This window comes from Penicillium lagena (genome assembly GCF_028827675.1).
Source record: "Penicillium lagena strain IBT 129212 chromosome Unknown utg000006l_segment0_segment0, whole genome shotgun sequence".
Classification (NCBI taxonomy): Eukaryota; Fungi; Ascomycota; class Eurotiomycetes; order Eurotiales; family Aspergillaceae; genus Penicillium; species Penicillium lagena.
The window spans coordinates 1,920,750-1,942,161 of NW_026623227.1; the positions used below are offsets into that span (position 1 = coordinate 1,920,750).

Below are 21,412 nucleotides of genomic sequence, written 5' to 3' on the forward strand. Positions count from 1 at the left end.
AGTGGGGGATGCTGTGTTGGAAAGGATGTATATGATTGGGGCATGAGGTGCAGAGAGGAACGTGATAGAGAAGTAAAGATCAGTTCAGGGTATCAGTCCCCCTCGATCTCCCCGTTTCCATCTTCGCCGTCCTTGCCCCAAATTGGATCGCACGCTTCTTCTCCAGCGAGACAGATCGCAATCCCAACCGCACAGCAACCAGCCGAAGAGCCAACTTCTCAGCATCTGGCCTGCGGCCACCGTCGTCGACGACCTGCTGCTCTTCTAGAGGCACGTGTAAAGGTAAACCAAACCCGCACTTCTCCCATACAGGAGCGCGGAGCACCCACGCGACGAATTCCTCGTCCAGGTAGGGAAACCTCGTCTCACGGCTCCAGTGGGAGAGGACGCGGTCGTCACGGCCGAGGTTACGCTGTCCGAGCCGGCTGACGTCGAGATGGATCTCTGAGACAAGGCCCTCGAACCCGTGTTTTGCAAATGCGACCCCATGTCGGCCGTAGCCGGCGAAGAGCTCGTCGGCGCCTAGCCCTGAGAGGAGGATTCGCGCGCAGGTGGTGTAGTGGTCCTCTCCCGCCGAGGAGGCGGAGGTGGTGGGTTGGGTTTGGATTGTGCCTTTGCCGCGGGCTGCGAAGTAGAGCGCACATGCGATTGATAGATCCATTTCTGTGTTGTGGGGTGTCATTAGGCGCTTGATTTGGTCCCGGTGCGCTAATGTTTCGTCGTATGGGATGTTAATGGCGATAAAACGCCAGATACGGCCGGGGCAGGAGGTTTGCAGTTCCTGATGTGCGGAACGACCGGTTATTCGATCTGGGCAGGCTTCATAAATAGAGGGAGGTGATGGTGGTGGAGAAGAAGATTTTTGACGATTGGAGTTTGTTGCTGCTGCTACTACTCGTGGATTCTCAAAAGCCACATTAAGCAGGTCGATGGGTTCGTCCAGAGGAAGAAGATCGTGTGAGAGTCGCGCCAGCAGCGTACAGTCTAGACCGCCGGAGAAAAGTACAGCGATTTTGGCGCTGTGGCCTCGAACATACCCTGGAGGCTCGGGGACATTTTGGATTCTTAGTTTCAGTGATTCACCGAGTCGCGTCTCGAGGTCTTGGACAAATTGAGAGTCTGTCGTTAGTGACGGGGGTTGCTCCGTTGGAATTGACATGTTCATGGGTGGGAGTGGAGATTTCTGTAGCGTTGTCAATTGTGGTGCTCTCCAGGTTGATATGACGGAACTAACCACATGCCCAATTGGAGGCTGTGGATCCGAGCTCCATGGCAGAGTCTCAATCTTGAACATCTCCGTGATAGACTTTTGTCCTGCCTGTGGCAGATCCGAACCGGGGTTCAGATCAATCATATGAATGCCATCAGTGCCGACCTCCTCAAATCCCAGTGACAAGGAAGATCCATCACAGAGACTGCCGATTTTCAAGCTGCCATTCTCGTCAATCCCCTGCAGGAGAGATCTTCTGCCGAGGCAATCCCTGCTAAAGAAGAGTCTTGAGTTGTGCGCGTCAAAGAACACAAAGGAGAAGGGCCCAGAGATGCTCGCAATGGCATTGGCCAGCTTGTGAAGAGCGTGCTTACGATCCTCATCACCATCAGCGAGTGTCACAGCTCGTAGAAACAAGTTGAAGACGTGCTCTGTGTCATTGCCCTGGACCTGCTCCCCGGCGATCTTCCAGGCCTCACCGTTCCAACACAGCACAGACTGCGTGGCAGGGTCTACTAGAGGCTGCGCGTAGACATGGTCGCCTCTCAGTGACAGTACGGTGGAGATGAAGGTGAGGTGCCAGGACTGCACTCCATTGATGTGAACCGTGTGAGTGCAGATACTGTCTGGTCCTCGGGATACCAGCAGACGCTGTGTTTCTGGGGTTGGGTGTATGGGTGCCGCACCAAGTGAGCAGAAGATGCCGCACATGATGGAAAGGAAAAAGCAATCCACGTGACCACCCAATCAATGGACCATCGATATTCTTGTCACTCTTAGAAAGGTCATCCTTTCATTCAGACTGGGTGACATTTACTCAGATCCAGCTTCCGACGCGAAAAAAGAGGTAAGCGGGCCTCGGTCGAACGATGATCCACTCGTGGGTCAACAATATGGCCCTCGACTGATAATAATCATAATGCGCCAGCTTTCCCCCCACGTTGCTTCCGAGCACAGCGTTCCCCCACCTTTTCAGCATTGGCGCGCGCATGCATAGCCTAGCTGATGTCGACCACCGAAGCCTCGACCCCTCCGAGAAAGGGGGACGACCACATCTCCCACGGGGAAGCACCAGAGAGCTCCGGGCCATCCGTCCCGCTTGAACTTGCACCCCAAGCAACGCAGAACGATGCCTCGAAGCAGCTCGAGGTTCCGGTACCAAGCGACATGAATGTCGAAGCAGCTCAGGAATCCCAGTCCTCGGAAACCGGAGCGACTGCGACAAACCCTCCAACCGCCACGCAACCGTTATCCTCCATCCCGCCTCAGCCCGAGCCGCCCCTCGAACGAATGGAAGGACTGTCAGTTTCGGCCAACATCACATCAGAATCCCCACCGTCTTCTAGTACGAGCACTCCTCCACCCCCTCCCCCTGAGAAAGACGATGCATACCTCAAACCGTCGTCTGCGGCTCCTACGTCCGCGCCGAACTCGACTGGCGACCCAAACTCCGCGCCTAGCTCCGAGAAAGAGCTGCCGGATGTGCCTAGAGACAACAAGTATGAGGTGAAACGAGGCGGCCAAGGCGAAGGAGCTCGGGAAGACAATGATTCGCAGCCGGAGATCCAAAGCATCCTGGGACAATTCCAGGACCCTGCGCGAAGCACCGGCCAGGACGAGATCATGTCTCCTCGGATGGAGTTGGCGGAGCAGTTTCGTGGCGCCCAGTCTTACTTTCCACCGCGAAAGTCCAGTTTGGATCATATGAAAACCGTCGAACCGGGAGCTCCTTCTACTATATCGCCGGACAACCAGTCCATCCCGAATGCCCCTAAACTCCTTCAGAATCAAGCAGGTCATGAAGAGCCAGTGCTCACTCGACAGGCATCGGCCTCGACTGCCCCACCGCTACCGGAGCCCGAACCAGACCAACCCTTTGATTTTCACCGGTTCCTGGAGCAGCTGCGTCACCGCACCGCCGACCCCGTGGCTAAATTCCTACGTTCATTCCTCCTGGAATTCGGCAAGCGACAATGGATGGTTCACGAGCAGGTCAAGATTATCAGCGATTTTCTGGCATTTATAACCAACAAAATGGCCATCTGCGAGGTCTGGCGGGACGTGTCGGATAGTGAATTCGATAACGCCAAGGAAGGAATGGAGAAACTGGTCATGAACCGCCTGTATTCGCAGACGTTTTCCCCGGCTATCCCAGCGCCTCCAACCATTCCTAGGAGTGCTAGCCGAAGTCGAAGGAAAGAGATAGAGAGGCTTCATGGTCCATGGCGACGCGGTCAACACCAGGAGGACATTGAGCGAGATGATATTCTAGCCCAGAAAATTCGCATATACAGTTGGGTCAGTGAGGAGCATTTGGATATCGCGCCAGTGAGCGGTGGCGGGCGCAGGTTTTTGAATCTGGCACAGCAGGGTATGTCTTTCAAGTTTGACCTTATGAAACGATCTTCTAACCTGATCATCAGAGATCTTGAAAATTAATGGCTATCGGGCACCTCGAGATAAGGTTATTTGCATTTTGAATTGCTGCAAGGTGATCTTCGGCCTGTTGAAGAACTCTAGAAAGGCCGACACCTCCGCCGATGCATTTGTTCCGCTTTTGATCTATGTGGTGCTGCATGCCAACCCGGACCATCTTGTCTCCAACATTCAGTACATTCTACGATTCCGTAACCAAGAGAAGCTGGGCGGAGAGGCAGGATACTACCTGTCTTCTCTGGTATGTCCTTGTTCACCTATTTGCCTCAGCCATGCAGCTAACATTCATCGCAGTCCGGAGCCATTCAATTCATTGAGACGCTCGACCGCACCAGCCTAACGGTCAGTGACGAAGAATTTGAACGCAATGTGGAAGCTGCCGTCTCGGCAATCGCTCAACAGAACCGCGCAACCGAGTCTCTGGAAGATAAGCCTACCGACCAGCCATCCACTCCTGCCAGAGTGTCTCCACAACCACCAGCCAGAGCTGGAGCTGGAGCAAGCCGCAAAGAAGTATCGCAGTCAACAGACGAAGAATCCTCCGCCCCAGTTGCCGGTCTCCTACGAACAATTCAGAAACCGCTCTCCACCATCGGCCGCATGTTCTCAGATGAGCCAGATTCCGGATCTTCCACTACGCCGCAGGAACATCCACTTCATCCCGCCACAACACCTCAACCGCCCCGCCTGACCCCTAATGTCTACCAACCCCCGCGCACAAGCAACGATGACAGTCGACGTGTGGACGACGAGCGTTCCCGCCAAGAGCGAGAAGGTAACGGGGGAAAGTTCGTCAGAACTTGGCACCTTCGTTCGACGCGCAAGATGCAGCGGCGCGCCAGGCCAGCGCCGAGGACGCTGAAGCGCGCCGCATCCAACGTGCCGAACATGACACTGTCGTCGAGACCCTCTCGAACATGTTTCCCAACCTAGACCGCGATATCATTGACGACGTGGTCAAGATGAAGGAGGGAAGGTAAGTACTTCGTCCCCACATTGATTTCTAGTCTTGTACTGATAGTTTTGACAACAGAGTTGGTCTAGCCGTCGACGCATGTCTCGCTCTCAGCGCAGAGTAGTATATAACTTTTGGCATTTTACCCTTTTTTTCATATGAGCGATCGCGACCTATGGAGGTATAGATGAACTACAATGTCACACCATTGAGGTTCTTTCGTTATTTGCTTTTCCTCTTCTCTATTCTGGACGAAATTAGCGAGGTCTCTTTGCTGTGCCACACCGAAGCGAATGATGATGTGGGCCTATGTTTCCGTTTTGTCTTCTTCGCCCCTTCTCCTAAGAACAAGCGAGTAGTCTTGTACCCGCTATAGTCGTGGCATGACTCTCTGCGCATACAATACACTTTTGCATATCAAGTGCCTATGCTTACCTTGCTTGCAGCAATGGGAATCTAGAGGTAGTTTTTCTTTGGCTCCCGCTAGTATGCACCTGTACGTACTAGATTTAGGCCGCGGTAAAGATCTGGCATTTGCTCAAAAGCCAATAGAGGTGCGCTCACGATGGGGTAGCTGTTACAGGGTATATTGCTAATGGGAGTGGAAGTTCTTCGCCGTTGAATATTTGATGTGAGTTGTTTAGAGACAAAGAACAACCGAGAGAGAAACGAGACGTAGGTACAATATCTACTGGCCACTTGAAGCAGCTTTTGACACGACCGCCACCACATCGTCTGGAGCAGTTAAAAAGGCATCGTGACCCGCATCTAGTCTAACGACAGTGTATCCCCCAAGACTGGCCATCTGTTCTTGAAACGCGGGTGGGACACACACGTCTTTCGTACACAGAATATAGAACTTCGGACACTTAATTTCCGATTCCACATACTGCGGGAAGCGGGTGAAAGTTTTCCGCGTTTGTTTCTGATGTAAATTAGCCCATTCGGTATCGGCCTCGTCGGGACTCAGATTGTTGAAGAACAGTGGTTTTGCTTCTTCTTTCAGGTAAGTGATACCATTCTAAATTTTAGTTAGTTAGTGGCTAATGGCGAACAACAAAGAATGAGCCTACCTCAACGGATTGGTACGGCTGAGGTGGCACAATAGTGTCATCCCCTAGGATCCCCACCCCACGAGCAGGAAACGCAAAGCCCGCAAGATTGACAACTCCAATGATCCCGCCCTTGAGACCTTTCTCAGCGCGCTCAACAGCGGTGAGGCCCTCTGTAGAGTGCGTCGCCGGCAAAGATCCATAGCTGTGCGAGAAAATCACAGCCTCTCTGCCTTCGTCCAGCAGAGGAACTAGCTTTTTCTGAATCTCAGCCGCCTCGTCAATGAATGTCACCTCTGGATCCACGTTGTCACCGCAAGAAGCCAGGTCGTAAGGAATCACTTCATGGCCCTGAGAGCGTAACAGAGCCGTGATCTTGCGGTAGTGGATTGGCTTGTGGAAAGCTCCTGGCACAATCACTACAATGGGCTTTTGAGATGTCATGGTTATGACTATGCGGTCACGGATAGTGGTAAGACTGGAGTGTTTTGCAGAAATTTGGGGTTTCAGTTGCTAAGGTGCAAGAACAATCTAGCTATTTCCCGGGAATCCGACATGAGATCGAGTGCAGTCTATAAATGTCCAGGATAATATTACCATACAGGATTCTGGCCCCCACGGTATACCTACCCCCTTTTGCAACTAGCTCTAAGATTCGCTATTGGTGAAGGATTCGAGTCATAGGGCTAGTCTTATTATGTGGAGCTATCTATCCAATAAGGGCTCATAGATTTAGTATTGCCTATTAATGGTTAGAATAAGACACTAGTTGAAACCACGCTAATTGGACTGGTCCGGACGCCCGAGGGGATAGCTACAATTGGCGAATTTTCCACGTATACTTGGTTCAAAGGATTCAAATTGCGGGTATGAACAGCCCCTGCTTACGTGGACTGTGCATCAATATTCTACAATCTTCTATTGAACTTTACGGTATTATAACAATGGCTTTTCTCTGTTAACTGATACCATGCAAGTGAACAGGTGTTCTTGAGAAAGTAACCCAATCTTGACGTTTGTGCAAGATAGTCAATATCTCTCTCTAGATGCCTACCGCGAGTCTCTTCTCCTACTCGTTAGTTAATCTATCAGTTAGTCAAGAGTGTGGTTTGAGTAAGCTATAAGACCGGAGCCTAGCCTGTTGCAGTGCATATGATGCGTTAGGGCAATAGCCAGCAGTGGGTGCAGACCATCTTGATAATATGGCTAGAGTGAAAAGATGTTCTTGTGGATATTTTCCGGAACCCAATTCTGGTTTATGGATGGATTAGAGATACTTGTAGTCGCCTGACTAACTAACATTTACATAGTCACTGCGGAATTTAATGGTAGGGATCTATATTCTATCTTTAACTGCATGTCTATGCAAAAGATGCTTTACAAATGCAGAGTCATTCCAATATGACTGCTATGTATGCGGAAGATATACACATCGGTAACAATATCCACAAGGAAAGAGAGAAGAAGGATCGCTCAGCATGCCACCCAATGAACGGTACAAAGCGAACAACAGCAGCAACGCCCGCAAAAGAGATCAAGCCGCCATGGTAAGAACGTACCTAAAATCCTAAGTCAGCAAATCATATTCCACAATGTAATCTCCATCCAACGAGACTGTAAACTTACGAGGTAATACTATCCATGCGCTCGGTAGTCAACTTCAAACAAATGGTAAGCAACTCCCTCGCAGCCCTGGGCTGCTCCTCTCGGAGATCCCTCCACTTCTCCGCAGAAAGACACCACGCCACACAATCGCATTCCGCCTTAACGGTCGCCGTGCGACGGGTATCACTGAAAAAAGGCAGTTCGCCGCACGGCGCGCCCGCAACGACGAGCTCGAAGTACCGGCCCTGCGGGAGATCGTACTCGGCGCGCAGCATGCCGGACTCGAGGAGGTAGAAGGAGTGCGGGACGTCGCCTTCGTGGTAGAGGACTGTTGAGGCGGGGTAGGATTCGCGGGTGAAGTAGGGGCAGATGGAGAACCAGAAGTCTTCTGTTTGGGAGGAGAGGCCTTGGAAGGTTTGAAGGAGGAGGGGGAGTGGTTGGCGCATGGCGGACCAGGCGGGCGCGGCCATCATTGCTGTTGTTTCGTGTTCGCGGATTGTGGTTGTTGCGACACGCTGCAGGTATTGCCCGCGTGGGGAACTGACGATGGTATCTGATAGGATTGGGTTGGTGGTTTGTTGTTGTTGGTGTTGTGGCACTGGTGGGACGGGGACGGGGACTTGGAGGAGGGTTGGGTTGCTGTTGGACTTGGGGAAGAGAGCCTCTTGACGATTGTAGAGGATTTTGAGGTAGTCGTTCTCGCAGAACTCGAGGGCGGAGTTGAGGTCCTCGAAGATAGGCACGCCGATCTCAGGTTCAAAGAGACCTACATTCTGCAGACTCTTGCCCACGTCTCCTTCCACGTTCAGTCCGGAGATAGTAGTCTGGACGCTGTGCTTGCGCAGGATACGATTAATGCGAGTGAAAGCTTCGGCGGCCGAGAAATCAAGGCCGTAGACTCGGGAAAAGTCCAGGATCAGGAACCGGATGGGTCGCTGCTTGAATGCTTCCTCTTCGATCAGTCCGCGTATAGTGCTCTCGACGTCTACTATTGTCCCGAAGAACAGATAGCCGCCCAGCTTCATGACGAGGGTTTGCTGTCCGGCTTCGTGGAGGAACTTCTGCTGAATAGGTGGCCGGCGCACGGTGGACCCTGCGACTTCTCCCGAATACGTGGCTCGGATGGCGGATTTGCGAGATGTTTGGACCACAAAGTTCACGCATGCCAGGATGATGCCGACCAGAATTCCGCTAACGAAATCCCAAGCGCCCATTGTGACTACAATTATAACCACCTGGAACGTGAGTTAGCAGATCCAACATTGGTCTCCAAGGATCATGACATACCGTCAGATATTCAAGTCGAGATAACTTTCCCCATGTGTCTACGAGGGCTTCCTGTAGCAGCTCGATCCCCAATAAGAAAATCAGGGCTCCTACAACCATCACCGGAATGAAGCCAATGATGACCGGACCAACGACAAGAACCCCCGCCGTTGCCGCAGCAAGCATCAGACCGGCGAGCCGAGACTCCCCACCGCTAGCAATGAAAAGAAGACTGTTGGTATACACCAGGTAGTTCTGCTTGAATTAGCGCATACCCCGTTGATGATAATTGAAGACGTACCTGAATGCTACCTGCAAATCCTGATAGTGCATTCGTCACACCGTGTGCCATGAGCTCCCTGTCCACATTGAGATTGTCCTCTCCGGTCGAGATGCCCAGAGCGGGCACATTGATTGGGACGTGAAGCACGCCGAAGAAGGTCAGGGCAAACATTGCGGGGATGGCATCTGCGAAGGCAGCCCAATCGACGGCGGAGAAATCTGGTTCGAGATGAGCCAAGTACTTGTCTTTGAAGAGGCATGAAACTCACCATAAAGGGTATAAAAGTGGTACCAAGGATTACTGGAGGAAGGCGCATCGAACACCCATCCATTCTGGCGCAGAGCATCCATAGATACCCTGGCACTGACAACGACAATGTAAAACACAGCCGCGACAGCAATGAAGTACGCACCGACAAGAAAATTCGACCGAACGAATCGCTTCAAAACAAGAAGACCGAGAGCAAGGAACAATGGTATCATCCAAAGGGGGAAAGTATCAAGGTGAAAGAGTTTCTGTAAGGTCTGAAGATTGTACTCGAGCGAGCCAGGCAGTCGCGCCGAGACCTCGACTCCAGTTTGAAGCAAGAAGTAGCCGACACCGCCAATGCAACCGATGAGAATATGCCGTGGGAAGAATCCGATCAGCGAGCCCAGCCCTGATATTCCCATCAGGAAGAAGACCAGACCGGTTAGGACGGAGCTGACGGAGTAGGCTAGGATGGTGGTGGCAATGACTGATTGGGGGTTATCCTTGCCGATTCTGTTCATGATCGTAAACGTCATCGAATGGAAGAACGGAACGACCTCGATCATCTCGCTGCCGATTCCTCCTTTGAAGATGGAGCCGCCGGAGGAAAAGACTACCTGGGAGATGATGGTGCTGACGTAAAACATGGAGATGCCGTCTGCGCCCAGGTCGGCAAAGAGTGGTTCTCCTAGCGGGAACAAGATCATGCCGTAGGATAGGGCGTCCAGGATGTTGAGTAAAAGGCCGAGCAATACCGCCGGAAGCAGACTGATCGGATATACCACGCCCTGTTTCCAAAGGGCGCGCTTATTCCATGCCTTCGGGTTGGAGAGTATTCGAGCGGACTTCGCAATTGTTGAAATGCATTTGATAAATGCGTTCGACGACCGAGGGGTAGAACCACCTTGGCTCTCCACATCATTCACAAGGCCATAATTGCCCGAAGACTTCGTCCTCGTTTTGGACAGTAGTGAAGTACGCTCGTTACTCAGAGCCTCCGGTTCATGCTCATCCAGAATGGTAGGCAGTGGAGGGAACGCATTATCCTCGGTCACAGCTCCGTCGTCACTCGCACCCGTAGAAGGACGACGCATCATCTCCGTCAGCGCGGACGAAGACGAGCCCCGGCCCACAGGAGCAGATCCGGCATCGAGGGACTCCTCCTCCTCGTCCTCCTCATAAACGGCGGGATACGAGCCACTGGCAGAGTCACGCACCAGAGCCTCCCGGGCTTGAAATATATCGAGACTCGGGGGTAAGCTCGTGCGATCTCGTCTGGCGAGAGAGCTTTTATTCAGCGAAAGACCGTACGTCGCTAGCTCGGCGGTCTGCTCGCGGAGTCCGGTGGAGGCATAATGGGCTGGGTCTGACGAGGAGAATTGGATGGTCAGTAAAATTCGCTCTCGACCCAGAAGTACCTAATTAAAGTAGGTGACACTCACCGAGGGTTGCGTGATAGGTGCGGTGGTGGAATGATCGGCCGGGAGTGCGCATGCTCGAGCTATTCGTGTAGCTGGAGGAGGCGTCGGCTCCCGTGCGTCCTGGCGAGCTGCTGTCCAGCGCCGTCATGGGCGACTGGTCGAGCAGGTCCTCTGCTGCGACCGGGGCGTTGGAGTTCATGGGGCCTCGGCGGGACAGGGCTGATGCGCGCGAGTCGCTGCGGCCGCGAGGTTGGAGCACGGGCATGTGTTAAGGGCAATGCAGGACATGCCTGGAGCAGATGGTGGTGTCTTATCAAGAAGCGTGCAAGGTTGTAACTAATTCACACTCCACTTAGATAGCGCACGGTTGACTAACTCAACGGGTCTTATCGCCGGAGTAAGTTAGCGGGTACCGACGAGATAAAACATATTATTCTGGTTCTGGTTTATAATATTACGAACTAATCACTAACTGACTAGTGAACTATTCAGCTCGGAGCTTAGTTCTAGTGATCGACGAACGGTGCACTTGCTCCACCACCGATCAACTCCACTGGAATGCATGTCTCATAGGATCGTAGGGTATCATACAACGTAAATCTAGCTCAGTCGCTCCAAAAACCCCTGCGCAATGAGCCGTTCCACATCCCCCTGCCGCACATACAGCTGGCTATTTTTCGTCAAGTTGATCACCCTAGTCATCATCACCGTTAGTAAAGAACCCAATGAAAAACACCAAGACATACCCATATTCCGTCTGTATCTCACCAGCATCCTTCAACACCCGCACATCAATGAACAAATCTCTCGGCGGCTCCAACGAGCCCGTCAGATCAATATCCGTGAACTGGCCCTTATAAGCCGCGAGCATATCGCCATACAACCGAAAATACTCCTCCTCCTCGGGGCTGAGCGAGCTGTGTCCCGTCCCGGAAGACATCGCAGCAGCAGTAGAGCGATCGTCAGGTGCGTCGCTGGGCTGCTGCTGCTCCAGCACATCAACGCCCGTCCAGCACAGCTCCTCCAGCTTCTCGGTGCGCACGCGGTGGTACGCCAGCAGACAGCGCTTGTTGCGGCGCATGCAGAGATGGTCAACTAGCAGCGCGCAGGCGACGGCGGGGTCAGCGGAGGGGTTGAATTCGCCGTGGAAGGGGTCTAGAAGGCGGGCGACATCGCGTTCGAGGTCGCGGACTTCGCGGGTCACGGCGCGGACGATCTCGGTTTGGTAGGGGGGAGATGGGCGAGGGTTTGGGTGCGTTTGGCGTGTTGGACCTGATTGAAGGATGATTAGTGGTAGTTTTGACACCGGATGGAAGAACGTACGAGCTTGTTGCCCAGCTCGCCGTACATGGTGGCCGCGTCGAGGAAGAGAGAGACGCGTTTGGGCTGAGTGAGGAAGGGTGATTAGTCAGGGTTTGGGAGATGGAACATTTGAGCTATGAACAACTTTTAGAATCATTAAATTGTAATAGATAATATTGGAAGTAGTAATGCTAATGGTTAATACTGCATGGACGCTCGCATCCGGTTGTAATTGCCCTGCGTAATGGGCTCGTACTTGGCCGGGTCGGTGGCCGTCTGACACGACGGAATACACTCGATCACGGAGTCCGGGTCCGGCGCAAGGAAGTATGGGATGGAAAAGCGTCGGCGGGTCATCCTTTGCTCTCCGGCAAACCGGTCTGCCAGAGGTGGAAGATTGACTCGGTGGCTGGTTGACCTCAACTGGTCTGCACACATTAGGGCGTATCCGTAGATCATCTCGCAGGAAGATGAGGAAGATGAGACACGCACCATTGCTCCATCTCTGTAAGAGATCTCCTACATTCATCACAATTGCATTCTTCACCGGTGTGGCAGGAATAAACCTTCCCGGAGAGGCAACGTCCTCGACCTCGAGCCCACCGCAGTCATCCTGGAAGAGCAGCGTAATGGAGCTCCAGTCCGTATGAGCGGGACAGCGAGCCACTCGTTCGGTCTCAAGGGCCTCGGCTGGAATGGGTGGATAATGCAAAAGACGGAGCTGATTGTTGTGGCCCGAATGCTTCTTTAGCAGATAGTTCTCATCCTCCAAGTCCAGTCCGATGGCAAGTGCTTGCAGGATCTCGCCTCCCACACGGAAACACTCCCAGTAGAACCGGGCCATGAAGGACTGGAACCCCGGCAGTGTATCCTCGGGAATCCACTGGTTGGGCTGGCTGGGATTCTCATCGCTGCCAATGTCGTAGCTTTCCTATGGAATGACATCAGAAGGTGTCGCAGACTGACCCAACAAACAACCTGGAAATCGTCGCTTCGCAAATCGCATGCGAAACACCCATGTGAAAAGGGATCTTCACCTTGACATCGGGAATCTCTCTCAGCTGCCCAGCCCGTTCCTGGTCATTCTGCTCGCTCATCGCCTGTGACACTTTCTCCAGCCCCGGCCAAGAATAGCCACGATGGACTGCCCATCCCTCTGGATGAGGCGCCTTACGTTTCTCGGTTTCCGGCAGGTCAAAAAATAGTCTCGACCAGCGGAATGCATCCTCCAGTAGGGTCTCGGGCAGCGAGTGGTTGACGATGTACACGAACCCGACCTGCTTGCACGCGGCGACGATGTCCTGTGCCACGCGCTGACGATGCGACTGGTCGGAGGACCAACGGGCAAAGTCCACAACCGGGATGGTGGTTTGGGCCATTGTTACGAGTAATGTATTGGTGGTGTAGTTGGTAGTGATAACGGAGGAAGTGGATTGGGCCAACTCGGTTGCCGTGGCAAGGATGAACTAGCCTCGTTTCGGGTCAGCGCTCAATCTGCACTTGTTCACTCACTTCGTTGGATCTCTCTCCAACAAACTAAGCTGGTCAGCATTGAGCTATTCTCCATTGTCACCGGCAATCAATTAACTCTTCCTGACGACGGACTGACACTCATTTCCTCTTCCGGTAGTTTGTTTATCCCCCCACTACCACGCCTATCTACGCCGACATGCCAATCTTCCCGGCTTAAGCAACCCAAAGAGAACAAAAGAAGCATACTTGCCGGAATCCAACCACCGCATCAGAATGCGGGCTATGCGGTGGATCTGGCTGGCGACCGCATTCCTCGCCTCTGCCGCGCGAGCGAGCGAGAGCGAAACAGACAGCCCCTTCGTCGCACCCGCCAACGCCGAGACCAACAGCCAACGAGCCTTCGAAGTGCTCCGACTCCTCAAACGAACCGAGAACAACTGCCCCAGCGGATACAATCCGTGCTCGAAACTTGGCAATGCCGACGCCTGCTGCCAAGATGGCACAATCTGTTCGCGTGACTCCGCCAACAACATCGCCTGCTGCCCGACCGGCGCCAGCTGCACGGGCAGTCTGACGGCTGAGCCCTCCGCCACGGATGGAAACAGCTTTATGTTTCCCAACACTGCGACGGCGACGGCGACGACTAGCAGCAGCGCTGCCTGGGCGGTGATCACTGGATCGACCCTCGCGGGGGCGTATCCGTTTGTTTATGTGCCGACGACCTTCGACAACGCCCAGACCTGCTCTTCTTACTACCATATCTGTCAGTCGGAGTACTCGCAGTGCACGGGCGCATTGATGGGTCGCTACGGAGTCACCGTCGGGGGCGCAGGTGGTGCCGGCGTGACGGTCGAGGCTATCACGGACTCGGCGCAGGCCACCTCGGTTTGCTCCAGTTTGAGTGTGAGTGCCTGTCATGGTTTAGAGCTTGGGTATTGTGGGACACTACAGACTGGAGCGGCGCAGGCCAATGGCAATGGCAATGGCAATAATGCTGCGGCGCCTGGCCGGACAACGAGTCTACACGACCTCGCGCTGGGAATGATGGTCGGGGTTGCTGGGTTGTTTATATGATGTGATGTATCTGGGATGGATGGATGTACTTTGATCGTTCTTTTGTATATGCTTGATTCTTATCACAATGACTACCCATATGGAGTTTTGTTTATGACTTTGAAATGGAATGGAATAGGCCTCTTTGATTATTTGCCCGCTCGTGGCTATCAGCGGAAGATGATAACTGGACATCTCATTACCCCTTGGTATGGTCAATAATCTCACTTCTCTCTCAGTATAAACAATATCTGCAAAATGAACACAGCTTCACATCTGACAGTGACCTTTTGGGAAATATTTGCATACTACTACTGTCCAAGAGAACCCTAGGCATCAGCCTTGGGGGCGCCAAAAAATGACATGTAGCCTCTGCGGTGAGCTGACCTACATAGGGGAATCTGTATCTGAATCTTAGGATCAATAATGCAGTAATTATTTGCAAATTATAATAATCGAGAGTACATGAGCAATAGTAGATCATTCCCAAAGTGCTTGCGGTAAGAAAGTTCAAACCATGCAGAGTCGGGGAATGTTGTACAGATCCTATCAAAAGACATAAATAGCCCAGATCCAAAGGGCATTTATTACAAAAGTAGAACTCGTCAGCTTGAGCCAATTAGCTCCAATACAGCAACCTCCTCCGTCCTTTGCTTCCCATTCGCTGTTCCGGTAGCTACAGCCTTCATTTGTCCTGAACTATCTTCTGTCCACTTAATCGGCCCTGACGGCAAGTTTTCGTTTGAGGCGGACCAACGTAGGGTTTGACAAATTGCGGGTTCCAAATCTGGGACCATGCCATTTATGAACTTGAAGTTGCCCCCAAATTGACTCGGAATGTTCTCATGGCTGATGCGCGTGCTCAAGGTGTCGTATACCTCTCCCTCTCTTAAAATTTGAATTTTATCAGCTGTGACAGGATGGACAAAGCGTTTTGCAATAGCCCAAAGCTGAGCAAAGTATGATGGCACGTTACACATCTGCGGAGCCGAGTCAGCCACTGAAATCACCGCCAATCGAATCTTTTGCGACTCACAAAGATGCGCTCAATTGTCTCGGGATAGCAGGTTGATAGAATCCAGCTAATCTCTTGTGCAAAGTCTCTCAAATTCCAGACCTGACCCAGTGAAAGCGGAGAGGCGTCCAAAATATATATGGATTTGCTAATTGGGCTCGATGGATTGGGTCGGTCAGGCATTGCCGAACAAAGAGGAAAGACAAACCGGGTCAAGTAATCGTGAACGACGCAAGCACGTTGTGCCATGTTAGCTGTAACATTTGTGGTATCGTCGCAATCATGACAGCCATGTGGTATATCGCGAGTCTTGCGCCAGTGTGCTATTGTAGCTTGATTCAGATAGGCCAAATCGAGCATGACGATGGGCCATCCTTGATTATCACGACGGCCGGTCCAATGTGGATACTTTGAAGAATCAGTTAGCACCACCGTTATGGGCAGACATATTTCACATCTTACCATCCCTCTGGTGTCCTCAAAGTCATCGACGTTGATCAGGTTGTATAGGCGAAGCACGCTGTTGGCCGTTTGGAACTTGGTTGCCTCTTGGAATTGCAGAAGAGCATTGGAAGGCACCATTTGATTTGCCTGCAAGAAACGCCTACGTAGTTCAATACCTATACGACAACAATTCAAGGCTACTCACAGCAGGGCGGTTTCATCAGTGACACCATCCGGTCGATCTCCATCTTTGAAACCAACACGTTTCAAGAGGCCTTGTTCGGCACATAGATCAGTGAGCGTGGCAAGGGCAGCTGCGTCTTTTTCGGGTAGTTCTATCATCTTTTCTTTTGTCATATTGAGCGTGATTGAGGTGAGATGGCTTGGAACAATGATATCATTAAATCATCTTGGCCCCCATCTAGCTGGACCCCCCGCAACGCCAAGTCAGGTGACAGAGGTGTTGCACCTTTCTCGATATTTATTTCTCGTATGTGCAGTGGCTTTTTTCTTTTTAAAAAAAAATAATAATGGCGAAGGATTCTCCTACAAGAAGATTTGCTGTAACAAGTTTGGTATGTTTCTAACCCGCCTCATAGCCACATGTGCGCTGTGTATATGAGCTTCTATCCAAATAGACTTGAAGCATATTGAGTCAGATCGATCGTAGCTGACGCACGAACAGCCTTGATGGCTGCGGCGAAATATGGAATGTCCAGCCCATTGTAATCGCAGCTGTTCCCCTGGACATCGATAGTGACTGTAAAACCCTCGCCATCGCCGTTTACAGCTTGATCAATGAGCATACCCGTGTCGATCTGCCCAAGAACTATAGTGCTGCTGGTAGGTTGTTCAAGCATCAGGTTAGGGAGGTCGACGTATCCGAGTGACTTGCCGGCCATGCTGAGGTTAAAGGTGACATGGCCCTGATATATGTTAGCCAATCTTGTACATCTGGTTATATCTGTCCCGAATTCTTAGTTACCATTTCCACAATAAAAGGTGTCGGATTTTGGATAGAGATGGTGGCATTAATATTGAAGCCGTTCACAGGATTGTTCAAGAGGTCTACACTTGTGACGTTGAATGCACCCGGAGCATTGACGAACTCTGAGTGATAAGGTTAGGAAGCTATGATGGCAATAGAAAAGATCAGCTCCTACCGGTGACATTGTAACCTAAAAGTCAAAACATCATTAGCATCATTCCACTCTGTAACCTGGAGGAGTCAAGGCCTACCATTCATGTTCATAGTTTTATGAATGTTCAAATGAGCATTTGGCAGAGCGCCGAACTTCAAATCAGGTTGCCCCGTCACCAACACCGCGAAGCTCTTGTTTGTCGCCGCCGAAACGGCCAACTGCGACAGGCACTCGACACAGGACAGGTCCAGATCCTGGTCGATGTCAAGAGTGGTGCCGCCGTCAAATTTGATCTCGGGTACAGGGAAGACCGCAAATTCCTCGCCGCTGCTGGGAACACGAATGGTTGCATTGAATGGTGACAGATAGCCGCTGCCACTGAACCCACCACCCATGGAGATTGATTTCTTTTGGCTGATATGGAATGCGTTTGGTCGAGGGTTAGTGATCGCAAGACCACTATCATCGTATTGGAAGCTGTTGATGTATGAGTCTGCAAAGTGAGGTATTCCCACGTAGATACTAGCAAAAATTAGTGATATGTTCGATCACCCATGGAATCGAGACTTACAGGGGAAGAAACACCACTAGAAAAACACAGCAAAACCCTAGCAAATATGCCCACCACCATTTCTTCATGTGCGCTTTAAACCGTTGCCATTTCGTCGGCTTAGTAGTAGCCCCTGGTGCGGCTGTCCAAGCATATGCCTCGCTGTCTGAGCTCTGTTCAAGGTCGGATTTTGACATGGTGGACTCAAGGATGATGCAAGACAGCAAAGCAACCGTTTTGCATCTTATAGCGGGCGACGGTCAAGCATGTGCGAAAAGAAAATCAAGGCTCGCGTCAACTGAAGAGAGCAGCTCTAAAATGGGTGGCAGTTTCTTCCTCCTACTCGCTATTCCCCATGGGGGCTGATTGTCGATCGCAGGATCCACTTCACATGGGAGCGCAAAACAACTGATGTCATGTCGCGACTATCTGACACTTGTTTCTGGGAGTTTTTAATCTCGGAAAAAGAGATATCGTCTACGGAGATAGAGTTCTGTCTATACCGAGGCCTAGAGAAATCAATCTGCAAGTTCGGAGTAGATAAATTGACACGGTCCCGAAATAGGAATGGTGTTAGGGCTCCGTTCTCCGACGCCGAATACGCAGGAATACGCCCTTGCCAAGAAAAATAGGGGCTGTTTGCTCATCATTGACCAATCAACATAAACACTCGTGGCAGGGACTTTGCCTAGCAATAGTGAATCTTGCTCCAGAAGACTGTCAATGGATTTTATACAAAAGGCGGGGTGGTATATGTCCTTGGAAATGCTAATTTTCTATAGAAGGTGGGGGATTGCTGACAATAAAATGGCTTACGGAAAAACAGCAGAGAATTCGGTATTGAATATCAGGCCATGTCCGGGTTAGCGATAATAATGAGGCCAGTAAGACTGGTCAACCCCCAACATCCATCCCTCCCTTTAAATTGGGCCTGATCATGCTTACTTGCTGATCACGACCACTATTACGTCCTAATCCTCTTCTTTGGTTTGGAGAAGTACTACTTTATCAACCTGGCCGCCGGTTGCTTCTTGTACAGACCGGCTGATGTTTTGAGGGATTTGGGGGGGTAAGGGGGGTAATAGGAACATATGTTAGAAGAGTAGACAAGGACGAGGGCAATGAATATAATAAGCAGGGATATACTTAGACCTGCTCACCTAGAGCAGTTAAAGAGGGTATTGTTGCAGAAGGTAGTGGTTGCTGGAAGAGAAGATCAGTTTCAAAGCTAGGAATGGCGTTGTTAGTTAACGAATAAAGGCTGAGAATGATGATGGGGGCAGCGCAAAAAGAAGTCTTTTTATCACTCAATTTCGTATCCTTTATCTTGATCACATTTACTTTGCACCTCGGATTCATTCTCCATTGGGCTTTATCATGTGTATGTCCTCCAACAGCTTTTTCGTGTCCCTTCCCAACTCCCGTATTTCATCATGCTACCGCCGGACGGAAGAACCAAGAACTCATTTATCTCCCAGATCTCTATCGTCGCGAGCCAGGAAACTGTTTTAGTACAATTAGGAGGACGAGCCGCCCACCCACAATCCTTTTAGATCTTTCAAAAAGCGTCCAATTCGCACTTTAAGAACCCAGCTGGAATCTGGAGCAGCGTCTTGTCCCGTGGACGATGTTCATCGACCCTCAGAGGACTCTTCGGAGCTGCACCGCCCAGGTAATTATTGTTCCAAAGATTCGGTAATGTGTTCAAGAGTTCCCGGAAGTCGTCTTAATACTCATACATTGGAAAAGGTCATTCTGGTATGTGTGGTTCAAGAGGGCCGGAGTAATTAATAAGATGAGGTGTGAAGCACTGTTTCTAGCCCTAACTGACTAGCTTCGCAGGCTTACCGGAACTCTTTTGATCAAGATCTATATTATCGTTGCGCTCGCTTTTGATGGATTCCATGGAATGAATGGAGCATTTATAATAAACAGAGAGCCACGCTTAAAGTACTCAACATGGTCATCACTCCATGCCCGGATACCCGGGTGTCGTACTTTTGGCGGGAGTCCAGTCCCGGCAGATCGGCCGACCGCAGGAGGGGTAGCTGTCGGTCTCTTCGGTGCATATGTCAGTCTCATAATAGTATATCTAGTTGCGAAGATGGATAATAGGTAATATTCAGCCCGTAGTAGTCAGTCAAATTATCCAGGTTAATTGATGGCCAGCCCCGGAATAAACAAACAGCGTCATTGGCAGGAAATCCGGGTGGTTGGGTATACGAACCAGGGTGGCTGGGAAACACACCAACAATAGATTATCTTCCATCCCACCTGTCTTTCTCTTTTTACCTTCTCTCATGTCTCTCCTCCGTATCCCTTTTTTTCTCTGAGGAATTTACTCTCATCTCTTGTTCCTCTCTCTCTATCTCTTGAAGTGCAGTTCGACGTGGGTGGATCTGTATATACAACCCACCTGTCAGCCCACCATTCCGATCGCAACGTGCGCATACCAGAGATCCGTGGGCGCTGCCTTGCTCTCTATCCGCCATGCGGACCTTCTCTACGACCTTAGCGCTCTCGACACTCACCCTCCTGCTGAGCTTCTCCTTATCGACGGTCGCAAACCCGGTCGCAACCCCGGTATTCGTGGGCGACCATGTCCTCAACCTCGAGAAACGATGCGAAAATCCCTGTGGCTGGAATGACAAGTACTGCTGCAGCGCCAACCAAGCCTGTCAGACCAACGCCGCCAACGAGGCGATTTGTGTGGATGGTGGCAGCGGCAGCTGGGAGTATTTCACCAGCACCTACGTGATCACCGAGGCCGAGGTGTCGACCGTCACATCTGTCTGGAGCAGTCACCTCATGACGCCGGCTCCAAGCGCCAGTGGTACCTGCAAGTATGAGTACGGCGAGAGCAAGTGCGGCACTAAATGTTGTGACGTGGACTCGGTTTGCGTCAGGGGAGAATGTGTTGTCGGCAGCTCCTCCTTCGCCACCACTGGAGCAGGAGCACAAGCGACGCCTCCACTCCGCGGGACTAGTAATGGCATGTCTACCGTCACGCAGACCGAAGCGCCCACCACCACAGAGGGATTCATTGCGCCCGTCAGCACGGACGGATCCGAGTTGATTGGGGCCAAAGCCACGGTTGGCGGTGGTGGATTGAGCGGTGGTGCGATCGCGGGCATTGTCATCGGCGTGATCTTCGGTATTATCCTTTTGCTGCTTCTCTGCGCATGCTGTTGCTTCAAGGGGGCCGTGGATGGATTGCTAGCAGCTCTGGGTTTCCGCAACCGCCGGCGACGACAGACCGTTGTCGAAGAGCGCATTTCGCACCACTCCGGCAGTCGACCGCCAGGTCGCCGGACATGGTTTGGCACTCGACCGGCTGCCGCTACAGACAGCGAGGTCAGCGAGAAGAAATCCAAATGGGGTAGCTGGGCCACCATTGCACTCGTCCTGGGTGCGCTTGCGCTCTGTCTGGGATTGAAGAGACACAGAGACCGCGAGCACGACGACGACAGATCCGACCACACCTACCCGAGTGATTACTACTCCGACTACTACTCGGAGTATTACACCAATTCAAGTATGCTTTGTCCCAGGCGTTCTGGTTGAGCCCATTGCTGACTTCCTTTCACAGGTACCAACAGTTCGGACCGACGAACTCGAGATACACGACGGTCACGACGATCGCGCACCCGCTCACGGCGTTGACGATAATGAGTAGAATCGAGTTTTATGCATCCTGACGGCGTTCCTGTATGACCATGATTCCTATGACCGAGCGATGTTTTGCGATGATCTTTCTTCTTCGATGTAAATATGAAATCCCTCTGTTTTTCCTTGGACAGCATCTGTAATTGATGGCGCGACATGATGTAATTAGCAAAAATGGTATGATGAAGCAGACCGTGCAAATGCATTGGGCAGCAGGTGCGTACAGCACGCATCTGCAATGCAGACAGCTGAGCCGACCGAGTAGAACGTATCATTACGATAGTAAACAA

At 51.6% G+C, this 21,412-nt stretch overlaps 10 protein-coding genes across 10 annotated transcripts; 3 read left to right on the forward strand and 7 right to left on the reverse strand.

Moving 5' to 3' along the window:
- Positions 1-79: 79 nt before the first annotated feature.
- On the reverse strand, positions 80-1,921 carry N7510_008902 (asparagine synthetase domain-containing protein; the record flags this gene model as incomplete). The annotated part of the gene is made up of 1 exon (XM_056980827.1): positions 80-1,921. One exon carries the CDS (start codon positions 1,919-1,921, stop codon positions 80-82), a length of 1,842 nt encoding a protein of 613 aa, XP_056831036.1.
- A 294-nt stretch (positions 1,922-2,215) lies between these two features.
- On the forward strand, positions 2,216-4,725 carry N7510_008903 (guanine nucleotide exchange factor VPS9; the record flags this gene model as incomplete). The annotated part of the gene is made up of 5 exons (XM_056980828.1): positions 2,216-3,581; positions 3,634-3,887; positions 3,941-4,421; positions 4,478-4,622; positions 4,680-4,725. 5 exons carry the CDS (start codon positions 2,216-2,218, stop codon positions 4,723-4,725), a joined length of 2,292 nt encoding a protein of 763 aa, XP_056831037.1.
- A 564-nt stretch (positions 4,726-5,289) lies between these two features.
- On the reverse strand, positions 5,290-6,097 carry N7510_008904 (alpha/beta hydrolase; the record flags this gene model as incomplete). Its single annotated transcript, XM_056980829.1, has 2 exons — positions 5,290-5,622; positions 5,675-6,097. The coding sequence occupies 2 exons, from the start codon at positions 6,095-6,097 to the stop codon at positions 5,290-5,292; spliced, it is 756 nt and encodes a 251-aa protein (XP_056831038.1).
- A 1,090-nt stretch (positions 6,098-7,187) lies between these two features.
- On the reverse strand, positions 7,188-10,742 carry N7510_008905 (sulfate transporter family protein; the record flags this gene model as incomplete). Its single annotated transcript, XM_056980830.1, has 6 exons — positions 7,188-7,212; positions 7,280-8,493; positions 8,546-8,779; positions 8,826-9,025; positions 9,076-10,422; positions 10,499-10,742. 6 exons carry the CDS (start codon positions 10,740-10,742, stop codon positions 7,188-7,190), a joined length of 3,264 nt encoding a protein of 1,087 aa, XP_056831039.1.
- A 429-nt stretch (positions 10,743-11,171) lies between these two features.
- On the reverse strand, positions 11,172-11,827 carry N7510_008906 (DNA replication protein PSF1; the record flags this gene model as incomplete). Its single annotated transcript, XM_056980831.1, has 2 exons — positions 11,172-11,693; positions 11,801-11,827. The coding sequence occupies 2 exons, from the start codon at positions 11,825-11,827 to the stop codon at positions 11,172-11,174; spliced, it is 549 nt and encodes a 182-aa protein (XP_056831040.1).
- Positions 11,828-11,977: 150 nt separating this feature from the next.
- N7510_008907 (Oxoglutarate/iron-dependent dioxygenase) lies at positions 11,978-12,623 on the reverse strand (the record flags this gene model as incomplete). The annotated part of the gene is made up of 2 exons (XM_056980832.1): positions 11,978-12,180; positions 12,272-12,623. The coding sequence occupies 2 exons, from the start codon at positions 12,621-12,623 to the stop codon at positions 11,978-11,980; spliced, it is 555 nt and encodes a 184-aa protein (XP_056831041.1).
- Positions 12,624-12,723: 100 nt separating this feature from the next.
- Positions 12,724-13,158, reverse strand: N7510_008908 (2-oxoglutarate and iron-dependent oxygenase domain-containing protein; the record flags this gene model as incomplete). The annotated part of the gene is made up of 1 exon (XM_056980833.1): positions 12,724-13,158. One exon carries the CDS (start codon positions 13,156-13,158, stop codon positions 12,724-12,726), a length of 435 nt encoding a protein of 144 aa, XP_056831042.1.
- Positions 13,159-13,525: 367 nt separating this feature from the next.
- Positions 13,526-14,326, forward strand: N7510_008909 (uncharacterized protein; the record flags this gene model as incomplete). The annotated part of the gene is made up of 1 exon (XM_056980834.1): positions 13,526-14,326. One exon carries the CDS (start codon positions 13,526-13,528, stop codon positions 14,324-14,326), a length of 801 nt encoding a protein of 266 aa, XP_056831043.1.
- A 584-nt stretch (positions 14,327-14,910) lies between these two features.
- N7510_008910 (uncharacterized protein) lies at positions 14,911-17,653 on the reverse strand (the record flags this gene model as incomplete). The annotated part of the gene is made up of 9 exons (XM_056980835.1): positions 14,911-15,285; positions 15,342-15,728; positions 15,783-15,924; positions 15,970-16,084; positions 16,444-16,690; positions 16,750-16,874; positions 16,928-16,942; positions 17,004-17,428; positions 17,478-17,653. 9 exons carry the CDS (start codon positions 17,651-17,653, stop codon positions 14,911-14,913), a joined length of 2,007 nt encoding a protein of 668 aa, XP_056831044.1.
- Positions 17,654-19,946: 2,293 nt separating this feature from the next.
- N7510_008911 (uncharacterized protein) lies at positions 19,947-21,132 on the forward strand (the record flags this gene model as incomplete). The annotated part of the gene is made up of 2 exons (XM_056980836.1): positions 19,947-20,991; positions 21,056-21,132. The coding sequence occupies 2 exons, from the start codon at positions 19,947-19,949 to the stop codon at positions 21,130-21,132; spliced, it is 1,122 nt and encodes a 373-aa protein (XP_056831045.1).
- Between the last annotated feature and the right edge of the window lie 280 nt (positions 21,133-21,412).